At 40.9% G+C, this 27,141-nt stretch overlaps 1 protein-coding gene across 1 annotated transcript in view; it reads right to left on the bottom strand.

Moving 5' to 3' along the window:
• Nucleotides 1-2,967: 2,967 nt before the first annotated feature.
• Nucleotides 2,968-27,141, bottom strand: part of LOC138789258 (mucin-5AC-like) — a 106,197-nt gene continuing 82,023 nt past the window's right edge. The window contains exons 30-37 of the mRNA XM_069967859.1: nt 15,218-15,258; nt 14,245-14,361; nt 13,575-13,661; nt 12,452-12,538; nt 11,436-11,558; nt 11,142-11,202; nt 9,305-9,407; nt 2,968-3,517 (exon numbers count right to left, since the gene is read on the bottom strand). Coding sequence (XP_069823960.1) covers nt 3,346-3,517; nt 9,305-9,407; nt 11,142-11,202; nt 11,436-11,558; nt 12,452-12,538; nt 13,575-13,661; nt 14,245-14,361; nt 15,218-15,258 — 791 coding nt within the window. The 3' untranslated portion in view covers nt 2,968-3,345. The remainder of the gene's footprint in view (nt 3,518-9,304; nt 9,408-11,141; nt 11,203-11,435; nt 11,559-12,451; nt 12,539-13,574; nt 13,662-14,244; nt 14,362-15,217; nt 15,259-27,141) is intronic.

The following is a 27,141-nucleotide window of genomic DNA, read 5'->3' as shown; positions in this document are numbered from 1 at the left end:
CAGTGCACATTAACCATGTATTGATAAATATTAATAAGTACAAGAATAATAGAAGTTGGATGGGTTGAAAGCGCATGATGACATTAAAGACTGGTTCATTATATTTAGTAAAGAGCAGCATAGACCTTGGGTGACCAATAAATAATTGCCGCTTTCATTGTACAATTGATTAATTATGATGCATTGGTTACGTTTAACAGTTACAGACTTTTATGCTGTGTTTCATTTATGCTTTATTTCAATAATGAATAAGGTTTGTACACGTGGCCTAAAACTAAAATCTCAATTTATTTTTCAGACTGAAGTACAATATTTGGTGTAAATTTTGACCCTTCTTCTTCTTCTTTTTTTTGGTAAGTAAGCTTTTATCAATAGTTCCAATTCATATATTCATGCAGATTATCAGAATTGCAGTTAATTCAGTATATGTTAAATGGGTATTCTGCCCAAGAGCTAAAAAAAGTAAATGCTCCCAAACCTATCTGGTCTTACTCACCAACTCCCCCTGAAGATTTTAAGCCATTGCTCCTCTTTCTAGCTGCCACCACAAGTGGTCTATATCCAAAATGGCGCCTGCCAGGAAGCTACATTTCTCATCATGTAGTGCTTCTCCATGATTGGTCCAATTGCGTACCTGTCGTCTTAGCTTTCTTAGCTTAGGTTCTGCAACAGCTGGAGATGTACCAGATGGGGAACACTGCTATACACTATACTGCACCACCACCATGTTCCAAAGCCAATCATAGCTGGGAAGCCTGTCCCTTTGAAAGTGCCCTCTTAATGCACTTAGCTGCTCCCAACGTGTCTGTGTTACAAGAGGTATGGCTGCTGCCTGAGATCCGGCCAGGAAGCTGCTTAAACAATGGGAGCCACGTGCGACAGGTAGGCTGGAGCTGGGTGATTGGGTCATGTGGTGGTGCTGGGCTTCAAGGTGGGGGGGGATCTGTGGCTGCATGTGTAACTGCCTGGTAATACCCTACTACTATGCATGATCTAGCAGGGTCACCATTCAGGGCTCTAAGAAAGCTGGCTGTCCAATGACAGCGTCAATAGGTGGCACCAGTTGGTGTCCAACCCAGCCCATTGAAGGACACATGATCCAGGTGGGCGTCCGGAGCAATGAGGGAGACAGAGAGGACTCCCTTTAGCTGTTTTTCTGCATCCAGAGTGGATGAGTCCATGTAAAATGCATAAAAATGGCAGAGAACTCATAAATACTTCATTTTACAAAAAATAGAAAGCTAAGGGTGGGCTATTTATTTATGTAAAAATTATTTAGGGTGGAATACCTTCAGGCAATAATTTCAGGCATTTATTTCACTGATATAAAAGAATAGGATAGGGTTCTCACAGTCCAACTAATGAAATATCTCATGTACTATAACTCAGAAGGCTTTCTGAAATAAATTATATTTATAGTGTACCCTGAAGATACAGTGGGCTCACAGTGTAAACTAAATTTTCAACATTTGGACCATCAAGACTAGGGGTGTCAAACTCTGAAAATCAATTGATATTTTAGAGCTGACTTGTTCATAGGATGGGGCCGCATTGTGGGAGTCAGGAAAGTCTAGCCCACTCTTTAAAGGGGTTATCCAGCGCTACAAAAACACGGCCACTTTTCCCCCTACTGTTGTCTCCAGTTCAGGTAAGCTCCATTTACTTCAATGGAACTGAGTTTCAAAACCCCACCCAAAGTGGAGACAACAGTAGGGGGAAAGTGGCCATGTTTTTGTAGCGCTGAATAACCCCTTTAATCAAGAAGCTGCATACTGCTGGTTTAGGGTTAGTATAAAACTTCCATGTGGGGAACTACTGTGGGAATTAACAACAATATGAGGCACTATGGGGAGGCTTACTACCATATGGGACATTATTATGGAACTACTGTTTGAGGGCAACTACTTTATGGAGCAGTATTGAGGGTACTACTAGGGGAACTTATACTGTATTCGCTACTTATTGCCATTTTGGGCATTACAGATCGGGAACTTGTATATAGGTGAACAGGAGGTGTTATAAACATGCAATGCCTAAGGAGTGGGCTATAGATATGGCATGGCAGTGGTGGGGCATGTTTTGTAAACAGCCTAGGGGCCATGGTACAGTAAATCTGCCACTGACGTCCATGCCACTGCCATACCATCCATGACGCTAGATGCTTTCTACCATAGAGGACCTAGCATACAAGGTCACAGCCTAGCCATCCCAATAATGGGCGGTACATGCGGCAGTGACATTGACACTTACCTCCAGAGAGGGGCCCAGCGCTGCCACCTCACAAGTAGTGAAGTGGTTATTAGTAATACATGTAGGTGGCTGCTGGGGGGGGGGTTCTTGCAGGTGTGAGGGGTGGGGGGGGGGGGACTTAATTGTGTCTCTTACACTTTTCTTCACCCTGCCCTTTTCCTTTCTTTTCTTCACCGGGAGGCACACATTGCTCTGACAATGCCAGGAACACCAAACGCCCCTCTTACGGTGCCGAGAACGCCACATGCAGCTCTAACTTTGCCAGGAGTGCAGCACATACACTTAAATAAATATCAAAGTTATCAGAGTTGTGATCTAAAGTTTCCTGCAATTATCATCCCATAATGGGATACTACAGAGAAAATGTATTACAGAAAGGCTTGTTTTTTTTTTTTTTTAACTGACTAGTATGGACTAGTATATTGGAAACACTTTATCGCTACTAAGTCAGATATGGTCAGGTACGATGGCACTGCATATCACCTCCCCGTATTTTAATTTAAATATGGAAACAAGAGTGATTGATTAAATTGTTTAGGATTTGTGCATATATTGTTAGAAGGATTCTTATAGTATGGTTCCATACTACAATACCCACAGTTTATCCTGAACCTTTATACTGTGGTTTCCCCCAAGGAAATTAATTGTAGCCTGTTCATCAGATATTAACAAGGTATTTCACCCTATTTTTGCAAATAAAGACAAACAGAGACCTGATGCATATATAAGGTTATACTTTTAATAGTATGTATATTATTATATCAGCATAGTGTAGTATGGTTATGTGATAATTTGCATTAGTAATGTGCAGGAACTGTTAGATTTTGACATGCAAAAATATTCTGATCTCTTTCCTTTTGTAGTATATATTGCATGTGTGGTTCAAAATTAGCCAATATGTAATAAGTATGTTAATATCTACTTCCTTACATTCACTTAATTATACTTTATAGTATAGTTAATATATTTTCCTAAGCTTTTATAGGATTTAGGGTTCAAAGAATAATTTAATTTGACTTAGAAGAAGAATTCCAAGCAGGGACTGGTCTAATAATGTTCTCTCTTTGTAGAAAGAAACCATTGATAGCAGTCATTTTATTCGGTGAAGACACAGGCTGCGCCCCTACATCCACACTGCAGGACGTCGGTGTAGCTATATGATATTTTCCTTCCACTCTTACACAGCAAGTGCACTTTCTTGGTTGTAGTTTTTGTAGGCTGGCAGCAGGTACAGTCATGTTCCATCATCTTAGGAAAACTGGGATGTCTGGGGAAATAACAAGAAAACTCAGTTGAAGTTTATATTATACATAGACATTAGCCCAGATTGTAATAGCTATTTAAACACTATACAGTATAAGGCCATGTTCATATGCTGTAAGAGACCGGCCGTTCCGTGACCCGGCCAGGTCGCGGAATGGCCGGTCTCTGAAAATATCATACCGGCCGATGATGATCTTTTCGGCCACAGTGTTCTGATGCGGGCGTATCCCTGCGCGCCCGCATCAGAACTCTTCACTGCATGCTATGGAGCGAGCGGGTGGATCCGCTCGCTCCATAGTGTGCACTGACATGGTTTTCTGCGGCCGCTATTCAATGAATAGCGGCCGCAGAAAACTGACATGTCAGTTGTTTGCGGCGCCGCGAGAGATCCCGGCTTGAGCGTATACTATGTATACGCTCCGGACGGGATTCCTAGGCAGCAATGGACATATATTTCAGTATAAATTATACAACTGCCGTGGTTTTACGAAAATATACGGTGTGTGAACATAGCCTAAGAACATTAAGGGTGCCTTCACACCTACCGTATCGCAGTAGAAAATCCGCTGCGGATCCGCAGCAGATTTAACTAAATGAATGAACACAGCATTAAATACGCACTGTCAAATCCGCTGCGGATCCGCAGCAGATTTGTAAGTGCGGATTTAGTGCTGTGTTCATTCATTTAGTTAAATCCGCTGCGGATCTGCTGCGGATCCGCAGCGGATTTTCTACTGCGATACGGTAGGTGTGAAGGCACCCTAACATTAACTGTAAAAGACGCAACATCGTGCTGCCCTATAATTCTTTGTTAGTTGGCTGCACATCTCCTGTGTAGCTAACAAGGATGCAAATGAAGGACCATATGTACAATTCAGCCCAATCAGTGGGCGGCTTAAAGGCTCAATAAACAAGTGTCAAATCAGCACTCATATTGGGTATAGGTCTCTCTAAAAGGATCCAAAGAGTGATCACAATTTAGTGCCTAACAGCATTTCATGTAATATACTTAAAAAAAAATCTATTCCTGATTTATTAACAGCACCTTTTTTAACCTTTGATCAATGACCTTTGATCAATTAATTGTAGGCACTGTTGGAAACATGATGTCCCTAATGATACTTCAATCGAGCTCGCCAGCTTATTGTCACTTTGTGTCTTCAGGTACTTTCTCAAGACCACTGAGTGAAGCTGAAGTGTCTCCCTTAACACCTTGGATAACCTTACATAACACTACCATTATATATGGTTACATTGGGATTATCGCCTGGGTGCAGGAGATGGGCCACTGGAATCAACATCATAAGCCTGACAATGACTGAAATCTTTGCTTCTACTATACCACCCAGGGTCAGAAACTTTGATCTAGCCACTTAGATGCAGGGTTGCTAATGACTATGGCATCTAAGTGGCTAGAAAGCCTGAGTGAAGTCACACCTCTAACCAGCCCTTACAGCCTATGTCTCTCTGTCATATTCATATACATATCTTTATTAGGACATTTAGGAACGAAAGAAGTGTGTTTTCAGCATACTACTATGCAGTGTCCCAGAACAGAGTATTTCTCCATAGCTTTGTGTCTGCACCTTTATTATAGTCAGTTCTGTTCTGGAAACATAGTCCCACTGCAAACTGTTATATTATGTCACCCCTCTCAGTATTCAGGTCTGCTATTCCATTTATTTCTCATGCATATTAATTTCTCAGTGCCTAATGGTGTGATGATGCAATGGCTTGGTGAGTCACGTGACTGCCCCTGCTGCCATGGGAACTCCAATGGCCATCGAGCTTTGGCTGGGGGATACCATGTGACTTCCTGTTCTACCTGAGTCCTGTCTCCTACCTTCAAGGGGACAGGTTGTGTGTGTGAGTCCTGTCTTCTACCTTCAAGAGGACAAGTTGTGTGTGTGTGATCTCTCCACTGCCAGGAGAGAGGCACATGTGCTCTGCTGCTCCAGCGTTACCAGAGGTGTTCCGGTCCAGTCGGGACCTAGTTCCCTATCCTCAAGTCCTTCATGATCCTCATCTCCACTAAAGATCTGGGTGCCGTCTTCATTCACTACTCTCATCATCTCTCTCATCATCAATAGCAAGTATTCGTCTCAACTCCATTCCGCCCAGTATCATAACTCCAGTACTACTACTCTCATCGTTCAGTTTCCTTATTCCAAGTAACGCTAACATCACAGCCTATTGCAGCATCACTTATTACTCTGCCTTATCCAAGTCTGCCTTATTCCCGGTTGCATCCGGAGAGACTGTTGCTACTAGTTATCACCGTTTCAATAAATATACAACTACCGTTGTTTCTGAACCCTGGCATTGGTTTAATTATTGGTGCCTTGACTAGGGGCAACGAAGAATTACTCGGCCTCCGCATGGTCAGGTCCCCGCTGGTTAGCTGCTATCCCTCGTGCTAAAACCGTGACAAAACATCAGGCAAGTGGCTACCCGGGTTCCTTCCCAGTACTACCATCTACTACTACCTTCAGCGGAGTGGCCCGGCGCATAATTTTGGCGTCACTAACAGGATTGAGCTGCGTTGTGCCGACTGTCAGCATTCTCAAGGTACACTACAGATCCCCAGAAAGACTTTGTCATATCACCATGGGAGTAATCGAGGTGCTAAAGGCCCTAAACAGTGTGCAAGATGGCCGCTGTCTCTTATTATTTGTAACTGCGCCATACCCGGAGAGGAGGGGGTTAATTGTCATGTTGCCCAACTGCGGGAATCGCCCGGCGCCATAGACTTTACAGTGGATCCTCCTTATTGGCCGCCTGTGCCAGAAGATGTCACTGTTGCCGGGCAGACTGCTGGGCCGGAACTTCAGCCTCTGCGCTCCGCCTCTTCCCAGGTCCTCAAGACCACGCCAGTGCAGAGCAAAATGGCGTCCTGCAAGGAGTGTGTACCTGCCGCTGCTTTACCAGTGCCACCGGAGCGGCCCCTCGAGCCCTGACTCCTCCAGTTCTTCTAAGTACCCATTCTCCACCAGGCCATCCCTCTCCTCCGAGGACAACTAGATTCTGGACGAGTCTCCTCAGGTACCTTTCGACCCTGATCCCGGGGAAAACACTTTCCGAAAAGGCCCTATCTCTCCGGGCCTATGGCGGCCTCCTGGGCGTGACTCCCCGCCGTTGCCACAATGGGTGTTCGGGCAGGAGCCCAAAGTGTTGCAGATTGTGGAAGATATCCAGCGAGCCCTCTCTGCCCTGCCACCTGCCACTAAAGCTGTGACCGCCATGCCCACCGCTGCACCTGCAGCTCCCACTACAGCAGGGCAGTCCACAGCTGCTAACACTGCCTCTTCCACAGCCGAAGCTAAAGCCACCAACGCTTTTACTACCGTCACCTATAATGTGGCCCCTGTCATTTCACCTATAACTACTGTGACCCCCACAATTGTGGTCACTACTGCATCAGGTGATGCTCCTGCTCTATCATCTCCCCATTACTACTACCCGTGGGAGAAGAAGAAGAAGAAGCCTACTCAGGGTCCTCCTGCATCCTTTCATTAAGCTTCACTACAGAAAGCAAAGTTCTTGACTGTTCGTATGTTGTATTTCACTGTGTTCACTCTGTTGCCTTAGCGTAAGAAAAGTTATCTGCAACGTTTAAGGTTCGTGCCTGGTCCTCCTGACCAAGAACTTTGTTTACTACCCAGCTATGTGCTGAAGGACACTCAGTTGTTCAAAGTTCTTCAGTGCCTGTCCCAGAGCCTTTCATATGGACGATGGTCTACATTGCTAGAAAGAGACACTACCATAACAGAGACACTTACCCAGTTCTTCCTAAAGCACTTTCATGATTATGTGATTGTCAGAAGTTTATTATTGCACTTCAGTAGTCAAAGGTTATTTTCATATCAGAGTCATATATATATTTTCTTCCTCTGAGTAAGCAGAAGTCATTTAGATAGTCTCAGAGTAAAGTGTGTCTTTTGAAAAAGCATATCTTCTCCTTCTCATAGAGTGTGTTCTCATGTCAAAGTCAGATATTTTCCTCTTTCTCTGAGTAAGAAGTCAGTATATATCTATAGCCTCAGAGAAAGTATTTTCTAAAGAGTATATTTTCCAAAGAGTGTATTTTCCAGAAGGGTATTATATTTTCTTTGTATATTGTATTATTGTGTTCTCCACTGGAAAGTTTCCTTGAGCCAGTGTTCTTCAGGGCCTCACAGTGTTCTGTCTTCTATGTTTCCTTCCTTGTGTCTCCATTGTTTGTTTACCCCTGTTCTGTCCCAACACACAGTAGTTGCTACACATAGTCACATGCAACACTTAAATTTGTTCATACATACTGCACCTTGGATACCTTTTCGTGTGTTTGGCCTATGGAGTACTTGTGTTGTATGATTGATTGGTATGTACGGAGATCTCCAATGTATGCTTGCTTTTATTGTTTTTCTCCTTTTTCTCTTCAGGTGTCCAAATCACTACATGCACAACACACCTAAGGTATAACACAGGTCTTCACGTGTTCTCTTCCAGTAGGGTAACCTATTTAATTGAAAACCTACTGTCCAAACTGTCTGGAATTTGAGGGTCACCCACCAGCAGTTAAGTAGTCCTGACTTCCATGTCAGATGGTACACGCACTAGCTACCTGGGTGCCAGAGTATGCTAGGCACCCCTAGGTGAAGTCCTGCCACTAGGGTTTTCCTCTCTCTTCATATTTCTCTTCTCACCTGTGCCTTGAGCGTGGGAAACACACACCTAAATACTCACACTCACATTTCTTCCTCTTGTCTTGGTCCTTTATGTTCCTTCATCCACATTTACCTCAACTTGTGATTCGCCGAGGTCGGCTCATTCTTAGTGGGGAGGTATGCAGTGTCCCAGAACAGAGTATTTCTCCATAGCTTTGTGTCTACACCTTTATTATAGTCAGTTCTGTTCTGGAAACATAGTCCCACTGCAAACTGTTATATTATGTCACCCCTCTCAGTATTCAGGTCTGCTATTCCATTTATTTCTCATGCATATTCATTTCTCAGTGCCTAATGGTGTGATGATGCAATGGCTTGGTGAGTCACGTGACTGCCCCTGCTTCCATGGGAACTCCAATGGCCCACAAGCTTTGGCTGGGGGATACCATGTGACTTCCTGTCCTACCTGAGTCCTGTCTCTTACCTTCAAGGGGACAGGTTGTGTGTGTGAGTCCTGTCTTCTACCTTCAAGAGGACAGGGTGTGTGCGTCCTCTCTCCACTGCCAGGAGAGAGGCACGTGTGCTCTGCTGCTCCAGCGTTACCAGAGGTGTTCTACCATATGATGAATTATGCCTAGGAGCTGCTAGGTAATGAATGCAGCAAGTGCTATAGATTTACTGACTGCAGAGCACTAGTTCGCTATGTTTTCAAAAGCTCTGGGTGGGGAACTGTCAGGAGTGCTGTGGGAGGAAAGTAAGCAGGTTGGGCGGACTGTGATGGAAAGCTGAGGGAATGCAATGTATCCAGAGAATTGTAAAACCCAGCAACTGCTTAGCCAGGCAGCAGTAAGAGGATATAGTAGGGGAGAGGATTTTATGCTATCAAAACAAATGGATTTTTAATGATTCCAGAATCTGGGTAGGTGAGCAGTGCTTTATGCTTTTATAACTGACCTCAGAGTACCCCTTTAATGCCACAGTTGGACAGGTCCTGAAGGGGTTAAACCCAAGTCTCTCTCCTCTCCTTCATATTAGGTTTAGAGTGCTTACTTAAACTAATACATTGTAACATCTAACCAATCATTTTAAAGTAGCAATTTTACAATGAACATGCTATATTTACATACTGTAAGTAACTACTGTACCTGGACATAGACATACAGTAACCTCCGCAGTTGGTTATGGTCACATTGGCTTCACACCCTTCATTTTCTATAACCTTCCATGATTTCATTACATCACATTTGCCTGTATAAAAAAAGAGAATAGTCTTTGCTTGCCCAAAGTTCCAGAATGATTTTGTGCACAGAGTGGTACTATCTGAAGACCCTCTAAACGGCTTTAGAGATGTTTTACATTAGACCTCAGGGACAGGGTTATATTAAAGGTGTGCCATACTGACAACGTATCCCCCATCTATAGCATAGGTAATAATGGTGTCATTGGTGGGGATCCAACACAATGGTATCTTACTGATCTCATGATTAAGTGGTCCCCTGGTCCTCTGTTTAATAAAGTAGTGAGTCAAGTATGCTCACTGCCATTCCATTCAAACTCTATGAGACTGTTGAAAATAGCCAAATACAGCACTTGGGTAGGTGATAAGGTGTCATCATAGCGCAATCCTGTTCGGCTATGTTCACACAACATCCAAAAAAAGGAGAAAAGCGTCAGTTTTTGTGGTTTTAAAGATGTCCGTTATTGCATCATTTATAAGTGGGTTGACTTAAATGCATTGAAGTCTATGGAATAGACACATTGTATTAAATGCGTCCGCCTCAAAAGATGTCTGTCATTCAATACAATGTCCTCAAAAGACGTCCGTTTTCCATAGACTTCAATGCATTTTATTTAAGTCACTTGAAATGATGCAATAACGGACATCTTTTTAACCACAAAAAGAAACAAATAGATTAAAAAAATGGTGCTACTTCATATTATAGGTGTTATTCTGTAATACTTACATAAAATGCATTGAAGTCTATGGAATAACGGACGTCTTTTTTACACATTGTATTGAATGACAGACGTCTTTGGAGGCGGACGCATTCAATACAATGTGTGAATAAGACGTCCGTTATTTCATAGACTTCAATGCATTTTATGTAAGTCACCTAAAATGATGCAATAACGGACGTCTTCTTAAACACAATAAGTGGACGCATGTTTCCTTTTTTTGGTGTTGTGTGAACATAGCCTTACAGTGTAAAATAAGGCTCCTGATTTTACTTTACTTAGTGGTCTATTGCAAATTGGAGCATGGGCACACCTGAATGTGCCCACATTCCAATTAAAATAAAATGATGTTCATCGGGCCGATACTGCAGTATCAGCCTGGTGATTATCTTAGATATCAGGCATTGTTTGACCCAGACATTGTGTGAACAAGGCCTAAAGGTGTATGAAGCAATTTATGTAGAACATTCTCAATGCCCATTTACAGGGAGTATTTTTTAGGCTTAAGTTGTGAGTACTAGAGTTGAGCGAGTAGTAAAATACTCGAGAACGTGTTTCTCGAGTTGAGCCTTTTCAATACCTTTTCTCAAGATCAATGGGAGATTTGAACATTTTACCAGGTGCCTGCTGCTCAAGAGCAGAGAGTGCCTGGTTAGCATGGTGAACATAGGGAATTTTAACTCTGTATGAATGATCGAAGTTAATTTCTCTTTTTTATCCTAATTTTTGAATATATTTTGTTTCTTTAAGGGATGTTTAAATGAAATAAGGCCCAAAAAATATATCATATGTTTATGCAAAATACATGACAACTGAGGTAGGGAATATTTGCAATTGTCGGCCAGGGTAACTGACGTCCGAATTCGAGCAGCATCCGAGCATGATTACTAATGGGTACCAATGCACTTGGAAGCTCCACTTAAAAAAATCCTACATTTGCCCCTAAAAAAGTAGTAGTTCTTTATGTTCACATTTTATGTATTCTAAAGCTAAAAAGTACATAAATAGGCAATAGTTCAGACTTACCGGGTTCACAAGACTGTATGGTACAGCATCCATCCGCACTTGTAAAGTTAACCAGTAGGCCCTGTGGATATACCATAAACGTGATATGCTACACAAATGCCACACAAAACTAAACTGTATCTTATTGGTTGGATTGCCTGAAGAAATACTGAATGATAAAAGCATGGCATTATATTCAACTTGTTTCATTTGCTTTTCTATATTAGGGAAAAGAAAGGCCATTTTCTTAACGCTGTTAAAAAATAAATGGAAAAGACAGAAGAACAGGATTTTCTATCTTCCTTTGTACTATACCTGTTCACATTTCAAGGGTTTTTGCACTGGGCAAGACATCACCCTCTTTATCACTGTAAATTTTTTTGGTTCACAGTCATAGCAGGTGCAGTTATCACCAGGAGGGCGCCAAAGTTTTCCAGGCTGAAAGATAACATCATGGCAGTAAATTACAGGGGATATCTGAGACTTTTTGCAGGTTTGGATCAGTTGGGGTCCAGCTCTCAGCACACAGCTTTACCCAGTTTGCATAGAGCATGGCACAGCATCCAACCCAGGGAAAACCCTGCCACAGAGACAATAAGCTAGAGATGTCCCTAGTCCATGCATGCAAAATGTGGTATGGTAATTGGATAGCATGCTTTATGGGTATATTCACACACTGCATTAACTGTGTGTGCGCAGTGTCAAACAACGGGCATCGTTTGACATCTTTCTGCTGCCGATAGTGCCATATTGGCTGCAGGTACATCATTTTATTTTGATTGTGGGCACATTTGGGTGTGCCTGCAGTCCAGTTAACCATTGCAATCCATGCAATGTATGGGCATCAGAACGGCCATACATTGTGTGGACAGAGCAGGAACAACAGCCATTGTTCCTGCATTAGCGGCCGCAAATAATTGACATGTCAATTATTTTTGCGGCCGTAGGGGGAACAACAGCCATTGTTGGAAAGGACACAGAAAGTATATAATATTAGAAAAATACATTATTAAAAAAAACAGAATACCAATTTAATTTAGATTTGCATAACCTTGTTGTGTCTGACTTTTAGACTGTTCACACTGTTGTTTTCAAACAACAGTGTGTGAACACAGCCTTATGCATTTTGATGGTCCTATACATTTTATCTTGCCCTTCATGATACAGGGAATGTTAATAACTTTCATCAGTAGGTACTGTATATTATGGCTAAACCATTGGTTCTGTTTAAGTTATTTATATTACAGATCATTTAAGTCTTTTTATTTACTATAATCGAATAGATGTAAAAAATTACTCCTTAGGGTATGATGTCAACTTTTCATTCATACCTTAAAATACACAGTGTTATTTATGGCACAGACATCCTGTGAGCAATTCTCACAACACTGTTCAGGTAAATTTTCATCTGAATGACCCTAAAAATAAAAGAAAGAAGAGTTGGATGCTTGAGAGAACAGCAAATACTTATATGGTAGCTCCTATTACAAGTCACAAAACCTATTCATTGTAAGGCTATGTTCCAACTGCAGGAAAATATTAGGAGAAGGCGGCCATCTTGTTGGCCATATAGATGGCTGCTAATAAAGACCATGATCATTATTAGCGTCTGTCTATATACCGAGGTGGCTGCCTTCCCCCAATACGCTTCGCAAGTTCGCTAAACATGGCGGCCGCAATAGCGAATGCAAATGTAGCTCCCACTTGTGTTCATGACGCAGTTGGGAACATTATGCAGTTGAGAATATTTTGCAGACTACACACAATCAGTGTAACTACTGTCGTGTACTGTGGATTTAAAATCCATAGAACATCATGTTGTGAAATGTAAAATAAGTATAAAAAATGGCCACTTTTTAAAAATCTAATAATGTGTTGGAATTATGTCCATTTCTTTATATAGTGTATGCACTGATGGCCGCTTTCCCATAGACTTTAAATTAACTTAGTATTAAATTGAAAGATAGTTGACACACATAGTATAAAGGTAAAATGTTCTGTAATCTAATATAAAATTTTCCTCAGGCTTTGCTTTGTCATTAGAATCTACATGAACCTTTATCTATATCATAATAAATGAAAGTTATGTATTTTCCTGCATACAAGACTACTTTTTAACCCTGGAAAATCTTGTCAAAAGTCAGGGCTCGTCTTATACACCGGGTGTTGTCTTATAGGGCGGGTGCTGAGAAACTTCGGAACCGGACTGAAGAATCTGCCGTTTCCACAGAGAAGGCGCAGGAGAAGGCCATGATGCCTCTGCCTATTAGTTACAGGTAAGAGGGTTCAGAACCATCATATAATCATGCAGTGCCATTTTCTCTTCAACATGCAGTATGCACCAGATTCATGAATCTTCTATAGGTGACACCAACATCAGTAAAATATGAAGCAGAGTACAGTATGGTAAACATCCTGCTTTATCAATGGTCGAACCCTTATGGTCAGATGTACCTTTATCATCTCAGTCGCATCAAATTGACAAAAATTCTGCACACATTTTCCACAGCATTGTCCAGGTTCTGGTTCATATATATGACCCTGGGATAAGATTTAAAGAGTAAGTAAAGTATTTTAAAAACTACAACTTTTTTTTCTACATTGAGTTGCTTTTTCTCTTCATGCATCATATACAGATTTTTATATATACAGCCTGGCTATATATGCTTTTTTTTTTTTTTTTTTTTTTTTTTTTTTATTTATACGGCCTGTCTATCACACTTGACTAATATTGTTTCTTCTTTTACAAATAGACTATTCTGCTTTCATGTAACTGAGCATAGGATAAAATGAGTCGGTCTGGTTTAAAGACAAGCAAGCAGAATATAAAAAAGGTGGTGGTGGTGGTGTGTGTGTGTGTGTGGGGGGGGGGGGTGGAATACAGTAGCCAGACAGATTATTACAATTAGGGTTTGTAGGTACAGGGGCAGACTATCTGATAGACCATTGAAGCCAAAGACAGCTGTGGATTGACGTAATAACTGTATAAATACATCAGGTGTCAATACTGAGGCTTCTCATGATGTATTTATGAGTTCTGGTTGTCCAGGCATGATGGGAATGCTAGTTTTGCAACAGCTGAAGGTTCAAAGGTTCCCCATACATGTTTACAGAATGGACGTACCGGTCGGCAGTGAGTCTGGCACACTTCTATTTTGCATGTTACTTTTGGAGAATAATTTTCCATTGTGCACTTGCATTCTTCACAGCTTCCTGATTTTTTTGGTAAAGGGGATCCGACCTAAAAAAAAAAAGGGAAATTTAAATTTGCTATTAAAACAATAAGGATAATAGTTCTAGATCAGATAATAATAGATAATAGATCTAGAACAATTAATGGAGAAATCATATCTTTTTCACTTAAAATTGGCCATAGTTTATAAAAACTAGGTGAAAGTTCTACATGTTAGCAGTGCCACTGATTATTAGTAGAGATGAGCGAACCGGGTTCGGGTTCAAGTCGATCCGAACCCGAACTTTCGGTATTTGATTAGCGGGGGCTGCTGAACTTGGATAAAGCTCTAAGGTTGTCTGGAAAACATGGATACAGCCAATGACTATATCCATGTTTTCCACATAGCCTTAGGGCTTTATCCACGTTCAGCAGCCACCGCTAATCAAATGCCGAAAGTTCGGGTTCGGATCGACTCAAGCATGCTCGAGGTTCGTCATCTCTAATTATTAGCAACAAAAAAAATAAATAAAAATTAAGCCTTTTTTTACATTAATTCTTTATAGGGAATGTATCACCCAGATGTACTAATTATCTAATTATAATTTTATTTTATTCAATTATTGTACATTGCTATGGGGTATATATGTTTTAACTTCTATGGCCCATGGACCACAGACAACATCAGACAGGACATGTCCCCTTCAGATGAATAAGAAAAGCTTCTGGGCATGCTCGGTGTTGCAGTTCACACTTTCTTCTTTATTCAGTTGATAACAAAAGTATATTGATATACACAAGCTCAATAGAGCTCAAAAACTCACTCTTTTGGCAGTCCTTTGCTGATATCTATGGATACATTTGACATATACATTATGTCAAATACTGACACTTGAGTATTACAGGCCAATAATAAGGACCTTACCTTATATTTTGAGCCTTGATAAACGCAAAAAGAAGACCTTCCTGCAGAAGGGTGGGAAAAAATACACCATATTATTATATAAGCGTTCACATCAAGAAAAATGGATATTTTAATGTATTAATAGTTTAAGGAAAAGATAGATAGAACCAGCGGGTCGGCTCGATAATCCCTGCAGCGTTGATACATGTTGTGCTGTGTCAGTACACATACGATTCCTCTGTGCTAATTGGGGTAGCCCTACTTGGAGTGGTCAGTATTCACACTGACAAGCATGATTGGGTTTATGATGGTCCTGCATTGTCATCAGACCTGTTTTTAAGACGCCCCTATATTCTCATTACCTGCTGTGTATACTACTAAGCTTGCTGCTCCGATATCTAGTTTGTCACAAGTTTTTAATTTGTTTCAGTTTTGTTTATTGTCAATCTCAGTGATATCGCAAGACTTCTACTTTAAGGGCCAGTTCACACTGAGCTAGATCGTAGGAAATCTCCGCCGCGGAATCCCGCTGTGCTCAGTGTGCTTCTGTAAGTGCATGAAGCGGGCGTACACTCGTCCGCTGCCGCCGCTATCCGCTCACAGAAGTAACATGTTAGTTCTATGAGCGGAGAGGACAGGGAGCAGACAATCGCGTGCTCTTACACTTACAGCAGCACACTGAGCAAGGCCGGATTCCGAGGCTGAAATCTCCGCCGCGGAATTCCGCCGATCTTGCCCAGTGTGAACTGGCCTAACTCGCAAATGCTCAAGTCCACTGACACTCAGCTGTGTCGGCTTACGTTCCATCTCCATGATACCGGACTTCAACATGATGGCCTTTCTTTATTATCTACTGATTGCATTTGTCTATTGGCTGATGGATCTCTTTCAACACGTGTCCTATATTTCTATTATTTCGGATATTGTATGTTTTTATCCTATACACTTGATACTATGTAAGGAACACTTATCCACTATATGTATTCAATTGAAACTGTTCCTCATCTTATGTTCACTTTTGTACACAGTTTTTTTGCTGTGACTCTTATACTTTGTCAATGGTCACATAACTGATTGTTACCACACATGTGTGTATAATAGCCTGACTGAAAGGGGATGGGTTCACCCAGCTTGTAAACAGTGCTGATTATATGCACTGAAACGTGATTGTTTTTTCTGATAAGTTGCTAATAAATCACTGAATCATTTCTCGGAGTGCTACCAACTTTTTGTGGGTTAAGATAGATTGGGGGAGATTTATGAAACATGGTGTAAAGTGAAACTGGTTCAGTTGCCCCTAGCAACCAATCAAATTCCACCTTTCATTCCTCACAGACTGTTTAGAAAATGAAAGGTGGAATCTGATTGGTTGCTAGGGGCAGCTGATCCAGTTTCACTTTGTCCCATGTTTGATAAATCTCCCCCATAGTGTGTAATGTTCAGTACAATTAAGAAAAAATACTTTTGTCAAACTGTTTCAGATATTTAAGTGACATGAATAATAAAATCTGTGTTCTATAGCAAAAAAAAAATACAATACATACCAGGGATGGATAAAGCACATGTGTGATCTATGCAGTTGCACAGTGTCCCAGTAGGTAGACAAAGGGTCCTTTTTATACCATAAAAGCAGCTTCCTGCAAGTCACTGAACTCAGTGGCTCACAATTACAGGAATTCTATGCTGGGTTGTTCAAGGACAATAAACCCATATACTGTTCCAACACTGGGGCTTCATCTGTCTATTAAAAGTGCTGACACATAGTATTCTGAGTGGCTGAATTACAGTTCATAAAACTAGCCCGAAAAAATCAGAAAGGGATTTAAGAGTGGACCAAAAATGTAATGAAAAAAACAAACAAACAAAAAAAGACAGAAAACAGACTATATAGCATTATAGTCCCCATTTTAACCTTTTATATAGGATTTATTTTATTTTTATTTTTATTGAGGCTAGAAAAAAAAACAGCTGAAAAAAAAAACTGTGTGGAACATTGTGGGCCCTATTACACACATATTATCTGAGAGATATCTGATAGATTTTTAAGACCGAAGCCAGGAATGGATTTGAAAAGAGGAGAAATCTTCGTGTTTCTTCTATTAGCTGTTCTCTGTTCATAGTCTGTTCCTGGCTTTGGCTTCAATGATCTGTTCGATAGACTGCCCCTGTACCTACAAACACTAGCTAATACAGGAGATAAATAGTGGGTTTACTGCAAATCACAGCAGGTTTTATGTGGGTTTTTGTTGAAGGGGAACTCCGGATAAGAAAAACTTGTTTTATATTAAAAGTACATTAAAAGTTAAATATATGTGTCTATACAATGTATTACCGTATCTGTGCGGGTCTGCCACACTGGTAGCTGATAGAAATCCAGGAAGTGAAAAAAAAATGGTCCCTGTGCCAATTCACATTGTCTCCTTGCTCCTTCTGCTATCCCCCCTTAGGAGACAAATCTTCCATGCCTCTGTGTCACATTGTGTGTGTTTGCTGAGATCAGGCTGATGATGCAGACAAAGGGCAGGGCATGATGTCACAGGAGGCTTGGCTGGATCCCCCTATCCCCTGAGTGATTCACCATTTCTGACCGGCCAGAAGCAGGTGTTGCACTGATTTCTCTAATTGTGCAGAAGTGTGCAGGGAAATTAGGGCTGTGTTCACACATGTTGGAGTGTCATTGCAGTACTGCAGCATATTCACAAAATGATGCAGTAACACAAGTAAATGATGCTAAATGGCAGAGAGGATCAAAGCCTTATTGTGGGGCTCAACTTCAAAGATTAAATATGCTTGATCATAATATGTGCGTGGAAATGAAAAGAAAAAAAAAATCATAAAGTTCTTTACTTTATTCCAATATCAGTGTTACAGGTAGAGAATACAGTGTGCTGTGTGGTGTTACAGGTAGAGAATACAGCGTGCTGTGTGGTGTTACAGGTAGAGAATACAGTGTGCTGTGTGGCATTACAGGTAGAGAATACAGTGTGCTGTGTGGTGTTACAGGTAGAGAATACAGCGCGCTGTGTGGTGTTACAGGTAGAGAATACAGTGCTGTGTGGTGTTACAGGTAGGGAATACAGCGTGCTGTGTGGTGTTACAGGTAGAGAATACAGTGCTGTGTGGTGTTACAGGTAGAGAATACAGCGTGCTGTGTGGTGTTACAGGTAGAGAATACAGTGTGCTGTGTGGTGCTACAGGTAGAGAATAAAGCATTCTGTGTGGTGTTACAGGTAGAGAATACAGCGTGCTGTGTGGTGTTACAGGTAGAGAATACAGCGTGCTGTGTGGTGTTACAGGTAGAGAATACAGCGCTGTGTGGTGTTACAGGTTGAGAATACAGCGTGCTGTGTGGTGTTACAGGTAGAGAATACAGCGTGCTGTGTGGTGTTACAGGTAGAGAATACAGCGTGCTTTGTGGTGTTACAGGTAGAGAATACAGCGTGCTGTGTGGGTGGGACCACAATGAAATCATAAATTACTGCAAATAATTCAGTAACACAATAATACTGCAATGTGTGAACACAGCCTAGATGTTCTGCAACATCTTAGGGCAGGGAATAGGCAGAGTGGGGAACTCTGATGAACAGCTGAGGGAAAGCATTGCATTCTGCAATCTACAACTGATAAACCAGGAAGTGCAGAAACACAAAACAGAACAAAACCCCCCAAAACAAATGGATTTTTGGTAGTTTCAAAAATGGAATAGATAGGTAAGTAATACTTTATGCTTCTGCAGATGTTTCATTTTTTTAACCTCTACCCTTTAATACTTTTGAAAAAATCCACATTGGAGGGGTTTCACATGTGCTAGATAGTTTCTTACTTACCTTTCCTCGCATAACAATCCAATCCAATGGCAAGGGGTCCACAAACTACATCAAAAACGCATGTTTCGAACCACCCCTGTTTTTTTTTTTTTTAAGACTTCAGACTTTCAGACTTCTTTCCCGACTTTTCTTTGTATTGTTGGCATTGTATTTGTTGTCTAATGTCTGCTCTTGGCTACATTACTGGTCACACTCTTGTTTTGCCCTGGCCTGCTCCATTATCATTGCTAACCTGATGATTATTCTGGTCTTCAATCCTGACTGTGCTCAGGATTGCAACCTCGGGATCTATCTACAACATGAGGGTGATCTTGTCTTTATCATGAAGGAAGGGCACAAGCAAAACAAACAGAGTCTATAAACCTAGAAGGTGAAACTCAGATTGTGGTACATAGATGATTCCACCAGGTAGCATGGTCAGTCAATCTTTATATATGGTATATGCCAGAATTGGTAGAGAAGATCAAAAGCAACAGTAGCAGTCAATAGGCAAAACAATTACAAGCCATGGCAAGGTAAGGTTATTACATTGATCCTGCCCTTCAAGCATGGCTTATTATAAACTTCACAACTGAATCTTTCAGCATTAACTGATTGGAAAGGTACTCAAGACTTTTCTTCATGATCGTAAACAATATGGCACAGAATCTTTGACCATTCTGGAATCAAAAATCATTTAAACCTTGAATTCTTGATGACTGTGATCTTGAGGTATGTGCACCCTAGGGATTCCGAGCAAAGAACTTCAAGAGGATTCCACTGCATGCCCCGGCTTTATGTTTAGCCTATCCCATAGGCTCCATTCTATGCTCGGCCAGATTCCACCTTCTGATCAAAGAATTGACGTTTTCCCCTCTGAATCCATAGTGGGCACATACCTTTATCCAGGAAGAGGCAATTTAACTAGAGTACAAGTCTTAAGTAGAAACTACTGTAAACAGATCCCTGATAGGAAGGAAACTGAAGACAAAAGGCAAGAAACTCCTGAAACCATATCCATTAAGAACACAATTTGGAAAAAGTAACCCTTAGCCAAAAAATGCCAATAGTTGGTCAAATTTTATGTCCCACAGCGTATACATACATAGCGTGTTGCTTGTTATTAGCTGATTTCTGAGTACTCATGGAACAGGTTAAAGTTTTCAAGAAGTTTACAGTCAACAGTATGAGTAGTAAGGGTAGAAGCAGAATTTTAGATGTTGTACAAAGCTGAAGGTCATGGTTCTGGATTCTTGGATCAGACAAGAGCTAAACCTGAATATCTGTTACTAAACAGAAGCCTTTTTTAATATGATCAACGTGTCAGTCTCAAAGGTCATGCAAGCTCCCACAGACTAAATTAAAAAATGTTAAGAGACAAGGGAACAGGCTATAAAAATGACAATGTACATGTATACCAATAAGTATACCCTAACACCTGACATTTAGGTAATGGAATAGAAAATTTTCATAATTTAGGTGGATAAGAGCGTCAACTGTTTTGTGGTAAATTCCTTTTCGTCAAATCTATCAAGAGAATCTAATAAAATGCTATACACATTTCCCTTGACAATATCACAGACATCTCTCTACAACAGGATATGTTCCCAAAATGGCAGCAGCAGACATGGCACAAACAATAAAACAAATTAAAGAAATTAAATTTTCAAACTCCAAACCATTACAAGTAGGATTGAATTTGGGTAACAGATGTTACCATTTCTTGGGATAAGAGTGTATTATGAACCATTGTAATATTAATATAACTTTCTGGCCTAAATATTAGTAGCTTAAAGTGATACTGTTACCCCCTCTCTGTATGAGGACTTCTCTACACAGCTGTAAAGCCTAAATTCTGCAGTTTTCATACCTTGCTTTATTATAGATTTCTTGGTGCTTGGTCCAGTGAAAAATGCTTTCTATCATTTGTGCCACCTGGGCAGGACTTCACGTCCAGAGGGCCACTTAGCCCTGCCCACATCTGCTCCATAGGCCTTAACCTTCCATGATGTCATTGGTGTCTAGGCTCCATCCTCTTGGCAGCCATTGGAAAGGGCTGGCCTAGAGGTCTAGGCCCCACCCCCTCTAGGTCAATCCATTACAACATCACTTAGACAGTGATGACGCCATGACGGGTGGGGCCTATGGTACCAATGTGGGCGAGGCTAAGTGGCGCTGCGGATGTGCAGCCCTGCCCAGGTGGCACAAAACGCATTTTTAACTGGACCAAGCACCAAGAAATCTATAATAAAGTAGGAATTTGTGAAACTGTGTAGAGAAGTCCTCATACAGAAAGGGGGTGACAGTATCACTTTAAGGTTTTCAGTAACAGTAACACAACGATCTAGAAAACTGTCAGCAACAACACAATCAGGCCTGCACCAACATCAGAGCTATATGACAATTTGTCATGTAACATAATTCTATGATAATAAGAGGAGAATACCTGTGCACTTAGGTGAGCTCCCCTGAACCCATCCAGGTAATGAAGTTTTCAGGCTTGTGTCTTTTGGGACAGTTGCTGATCTGAAGATTTTGAAGAACCAAACTTTCTGCATACTTCAATGGGAAGCAGGACAGGAACAGTGGAACCAAAAGTCAAGACAGTCGCTCCTAGTGACATATTCTTAGGCTTTGGTAAAGCTTGATAGACAGGGACATGGCTAATGTCAGGTAGACATGGATGGATAGTACATTTTTTAATGGCATCAGACAGACCCATTTGGAATTGACTTCTGAACCATTCCACTGTTAGTTCATAACACATCTACTAATCTCAAGGCAGTGTTCGTCCATAACTTGGATTCTGTTCTCTTCTCTTTCTAGGTAATCGAAAAGAAGGCCAATGGCAGAGAAGAAAGCATCCACAGAAGAAACTTTGGAACGTTCAGAAGGTATTTTTTGCTACAGGCAGGGGACTACCCCACTGTTTTTTTTTGCTTGGTCCCAGAAGAATGGGATTGAAGCCTAGAATGTAAGTCACACATTTCTAGGAAGGAGACTTTCTCACTCCCTGAAAAATGGTCAGGAAAAAAGCCTTGGGCTCAGAATAAGTAGCAGGAGGTGCATCAAAATGAGCTTGTGAGACCTCTTATATTGTTAGGCACCTGGTACTAAGTTATTCAGAGAAAGAACTATAGTAGACCGCACGTTTCACCTATAGCACCCCCTTTTCCCGCGACTTCATTTTGGGTCTTGGTACTCTGTTGGCCCCAGGGCTTTGGTGCGTGTTGGTTGCCCACTAGTTAATTCTCTGGATAGCATGTACAGAAACCAGGGAGGCTGTTGACAGAACGAGGCTTAGTCTCATGGTCAGTAAGCAGGTTAAAAATCTTACATACACAGCACCAAAAGGGAAGAGCAGTACTATGGCCACAAGTGAAGTTAGAGCAAGCAGAATATAGTCAAAGTACAGGGGAGGACATATTAAAAATGGTCAGAAATGTGCAATGTCTGATAAGCATTGCTCCTGCCATCACTTGGTGCAGCAACAAAGGTAGTCATTACACTTTTGTCATTATGGTGGAGCTACATTTCCAATTAGAAAAAAGCCTGAGATAGAAAGTATGCACATCCAAATATCATAAAATGGAATATACTTTATTAGAAATGTAGACTAAAAACATTCTGTATACAACCCCTCCTCAAACAAATCTATGCATTAAGGGGAAGCAGGAGCGGTCCTGGTACTACCCTGCCCAGGGTTCTGACAGGACCACTCTTCCCTCTCCTTAACCCTTTAAGGACACAGTGGATTTTGGCCATAAGGACCACGCCATTTTTCATTTTTGCTTTTTTGTGTAACTTGCCTTCTAGAGCCATAGCCTTTCTTTTTTTCAACCTACAGGGGTGTTTTATTTCTTGCGCTATGATCTCTAGTTTTCATTGTTATCATTTTCGTGTAGATGGGACATTTTGATCGCCCTTTATTATGGTTTTTTATGATATATAATGTAACAAAAAATCTGCAATCCTGATGCTTTTTTTTTTTTCATTTATGACGTTTACCATATGGAAACAGAATTCTTATATTTCATCAGATGAGACAATCGCTACAAAATATATGTTTATTTACTTTTCTTTTATCCATATATAAGTTATACATATAAAATGGGAAAGGGGATGATTCAAACTCATATTTTTAAAAACTTTTTTTTATTTTTTATTTCACACTTTTTAACTCCTCCTAGGGAACTATTACATTCATTTATTCATTGCACTGATGAGTATTATCTGCTCTATTAGAGGACCGCAGACCTGACTCCACGGAGATAAGAGACCTACGTCAGTCAGGGGAAACTATTGGAACCCCTATAGTCATACAGCGGGTGTCCCCATAGGATTGTTACTATCAGTTAAATACCGTTATTATCGTAATCAATGGTGGGCCCATCATTAACAGCTAGTCCTCACCCTCTATGAAGTCTCACTCTCAGGAGCTAAGCTTGTTTCATAGAACCTTCGGACCTACTGGGGTACTGGTGCGTTATGGGTACCTAAATGTCAGACTCCCATGAAGTACTTGTACTTGAAAGGTACCATGTTTCTCCTTGACCTAATAGCTAGGTCAGTAGTTTAGAACATGAATTGCAGCTGACAGATCCCTTTTAAGTCATGTAATACTAACGTCCTCACCACTCCTCTCTGTTGCTATGCCCCCAGACCTTTATTCACCGTAGGAGTGGGGAGTTAGGACCTCATGCACTGACAATTTACATTATTGCAGTAATTTCCAATTCTACAAACAATGTTAGTTGATAATATAACACTAGTGTTACGTTTTGATTATCAAATGTTTTCAATGTCATGATATGTTAATTTTCCCACATTTAATAAGCTCACTTTATTAAGTTTAATCTTGGTTTACAATCATTACTCATAATTGAATGTGGCTCTCATAGATGTTCCCCTCTAAGTGAGCTTTGAATCTGCATTTACTCTGCACACAGAGGCAGAAAAAGTTTCTACATCAAGTTGCAAGGGGATTCTTTACTGTAAGAGCTGTACAATTATGAAACTCTACAAGACTTCCAAATGGGCATTTTTCAAAATAATAATATTGTAGTTAGTGTAGTTAGTTATTAGATTCTAAGAAGGGACATTCATCCATCCAGGGATTCATTCTATTTGCCAAATCTGCAGTCATTAAAGAATGTTTTTCTCTAAGATGTTTGCCTTTAGCTTTGCATCTGTAATGTTATTCGAACAGGAAAACCAACGCCCTAATATCCGACTAGAACTTTTAGCACATGCCACAACTGCCTTTGTTGCCCATATCCACAACATCTCACATCTCAGTTTTCATAGCAGAGCAATTTAAGAAGCGGAAGCTGAGCTGTGAATTCTGGCTATGGGCAACAAATGCAGGTTTCATTTTCAACATCTTTATTCCCTCCAATGTGTAGGACAGTGGTATGTGTCATGGCAACATCCATATTAATGTTAAGGCCCATAGTTTGCCAGAAAAATACTGTATTCATCGGATACAAAGTGCACCCTGATTGTATTGCTACATGTATACTTAATTAATCATGTTTAAAGTGAATCTGTCATGTGGTTTACACTTATGAGATTAGTCAAACAGTGTTTGGCTATGTTCCCACAACGTCGAAATTAATGAAAAGGAGGCCGATTTTCATATTGAAAAAACGGCCGTTTTTGAAGCGATTTAACTGACTGCAATGGCAATGCATTGAAGTCAATGGGAAGACGGACGTCCAATGCACAAAATGCAGTGAATAACGGACGTTTTTACCGCTGACGGCAAAATAATGAACACATTTTTATTAGTTGTTCACACACAGTTTTTCTTTTTCTACCGTTTTTTCTCTGTTTTTACTATTAATTCAATGGACTTTTCAATGAAGTAACACCCAAAGAGCAATTAGTAAACCCAAACTAGAATAATGTACAAACACCAGTTATTGCACTAAGGGGAGGCTAGACAGCCTAAACGGAGCTGAAAAAAACAGTGTGTGAGCATAGCCATTTAGTGTCTGGATACATTCCATACCATAGCTAAGCTTTCACTGTCTTTATTTCACACACAAACAAAAAAAAAACAAAAAACACTTTTATAGGAGGCCTAGAGCGTCAAAGAGGTGTATTGTGCCCCTGGATACTTTCAACTTTGACTCATGCCCTCTACCTCTTTGAATGACTCACATGGCTCATCTGTCAGCAGTGAGCTGTACTTAAATCATACCTATGTGCTGGGGAATAAGGACTGGGGCACATGTGGTAAGTCTGGCGGGTTAGGAATTGGGCTCACAGACTCCCATCCATATGCAGGATATCATTACAGATCGTATCTGGCAGGTATGCCGTATGTATAAAATCAATTTTCATCAAAATAAGGACACAACGGCTTAGATACATAAAATGGCAAGGACAATATCCTTATACCAATATCTAATTGACTGTCTCAATGGTTTAATTTAGAAGACTAGTTGGTGAAAAGTTTTTCCATTTCCACAACCGCATTACTAATGGACAGGGGTCAAAATGTTCATTGTGATCAGTTTGCAGCTGTACAATGTGTTGTGTGAGCTATCACCTTTTCAACATATCTATTGGTTTATTAATTTTTTTATTTTTTTTTTGCTTTTTTTAAGCCATTTGTGTTACAGCAGCAGCTTTGTATGGTCAAACTAGAAAGAGGCAATCTTAAATCTCAATGCGTTTACTATCCATTATCAAAGTTATTCCTGTCAGGGGTTTTAAGTTATGGTCACAGGACAATTCTGATCATGACCAAAGATCGCTGGGATGCACTGCATGGATTCATGTTGCATCGCAGCTAAAGTAAATGTATCTTATAACCGACAAGTGGCTGCGACAGTCGCAACAGATCCTCCTTGAACTAATTTCTTGCAAATGTTGGATTGTGGCCCCATTTATCTGCCACTGCTGCTGTGCACCATGATTTAAAGGGGTTGGCCAGTTTATAGTAAAATAGTTCAGTATTATTATTAGTAGGTTTATTAGTATTAGTATTAGAAGGTGTACTCACTGTATAGTTCAGTATTAGTGGGTGTACTCACTGCAATTACTGACAGCAGCTCCCTGTGTACCTCATAGAGCTAAAATCAGACTTCCCTCCTCCAGGCTGTGCTGCCCTGCTCTGTGGTGAGTCTGTCCATAAGATGTAACCCTCAACACGGATTGAATCTCAGTCAGCTTGACAAAGCAGTGGTATGTACAGAAAAATACATGAGAAAAGTCACATCCACATTTAAAGGGGTTGGCCACTTTATAGTAAAAATCTTTTGTGTGTAGTATAAGTAAGTGTACTCAAATTACTTACTGACAGCAGCTCCCTGTGTACCTCATAGAGCTAAAATCAGACTCCCCTCCTCCAGGCTGTACTGTCCTGCTCTGAAGTCAGTTTGTCAGTTTATGAACATTTTGTCCACTGTCCACTGTGTCCTCCATAGATATATACAGGCTCAGTGGTGGATACTGGGGGGGCGGGGCATGGTCACATGATCCTCCATGTCGGTCATCTTATGGACAGAAACACCACAGAGCAGGGCAGCACATCCCGGAGGAGGGGAGCCTGATTTTAGCTCTATGATATACACAGGGAGCAGTTGTCAGTATATACAGTGAGTACAGTTACTAATAGTGTACACTGAACTACTTTAGTATAAAGTGGCCAGCCCCTTTAAGTAGCGTAACCCAGTGATTATCCGAGCAAATATAACTGTGCAGTGTAGTCCTAAATGGCTCATGAATGTGATATACATATATTAAGTAACATAAATCAATAGTGATTAATTAAGGGAATACAGTATTTTAGAAGATGGAATTTAGAAGTTACTGTATAACATTCAGGAGACATATGATGATAACCCAACCAAACAACACCCAAATTGCAGGTTTATATTGTAAATGATAATGGTGCGTTTACACGAAGCGATAATTGGCCCGATCGTACGATTAACGATGTCGGAGTAACGTTTTTTTTCCTAACGATCAGCGTTTAGACGGTACGATATATCGTACGGAAAAATTGTTTTGCGATTGCGCGCCCGCAGCCCAGACTGCCCGCTGCCCCCCGGTCGCAGCCCGGTCCCCCGCTCATCCGCAGCCCCCTGCGCCAGCTCGATCGCCACCCCCGCCGCTCTCATCGCCACC

Source organism: Dendropsophus ebraccatus, chromosome 4, assembly GCF_027789765.1.
Source record: "Dendropsophus ebraccatus isolate aDenEbr1 chromosome 4, aDenEbr1.pat, whole genome shotgun sequence".
NCBI classification, from domain to species: domain Eukaryota; kingdom Metazoa; phylum Chordata; class Amphibia; order Anura; family Hylidae; genus Dendropsophus; species Dendropsophus ebraccatus.
The sequence above is the reverse complement of the archived record's forward strand: the minus strand, read 5'-3'. Positions and strand labels throughout refer to the sequence as shown.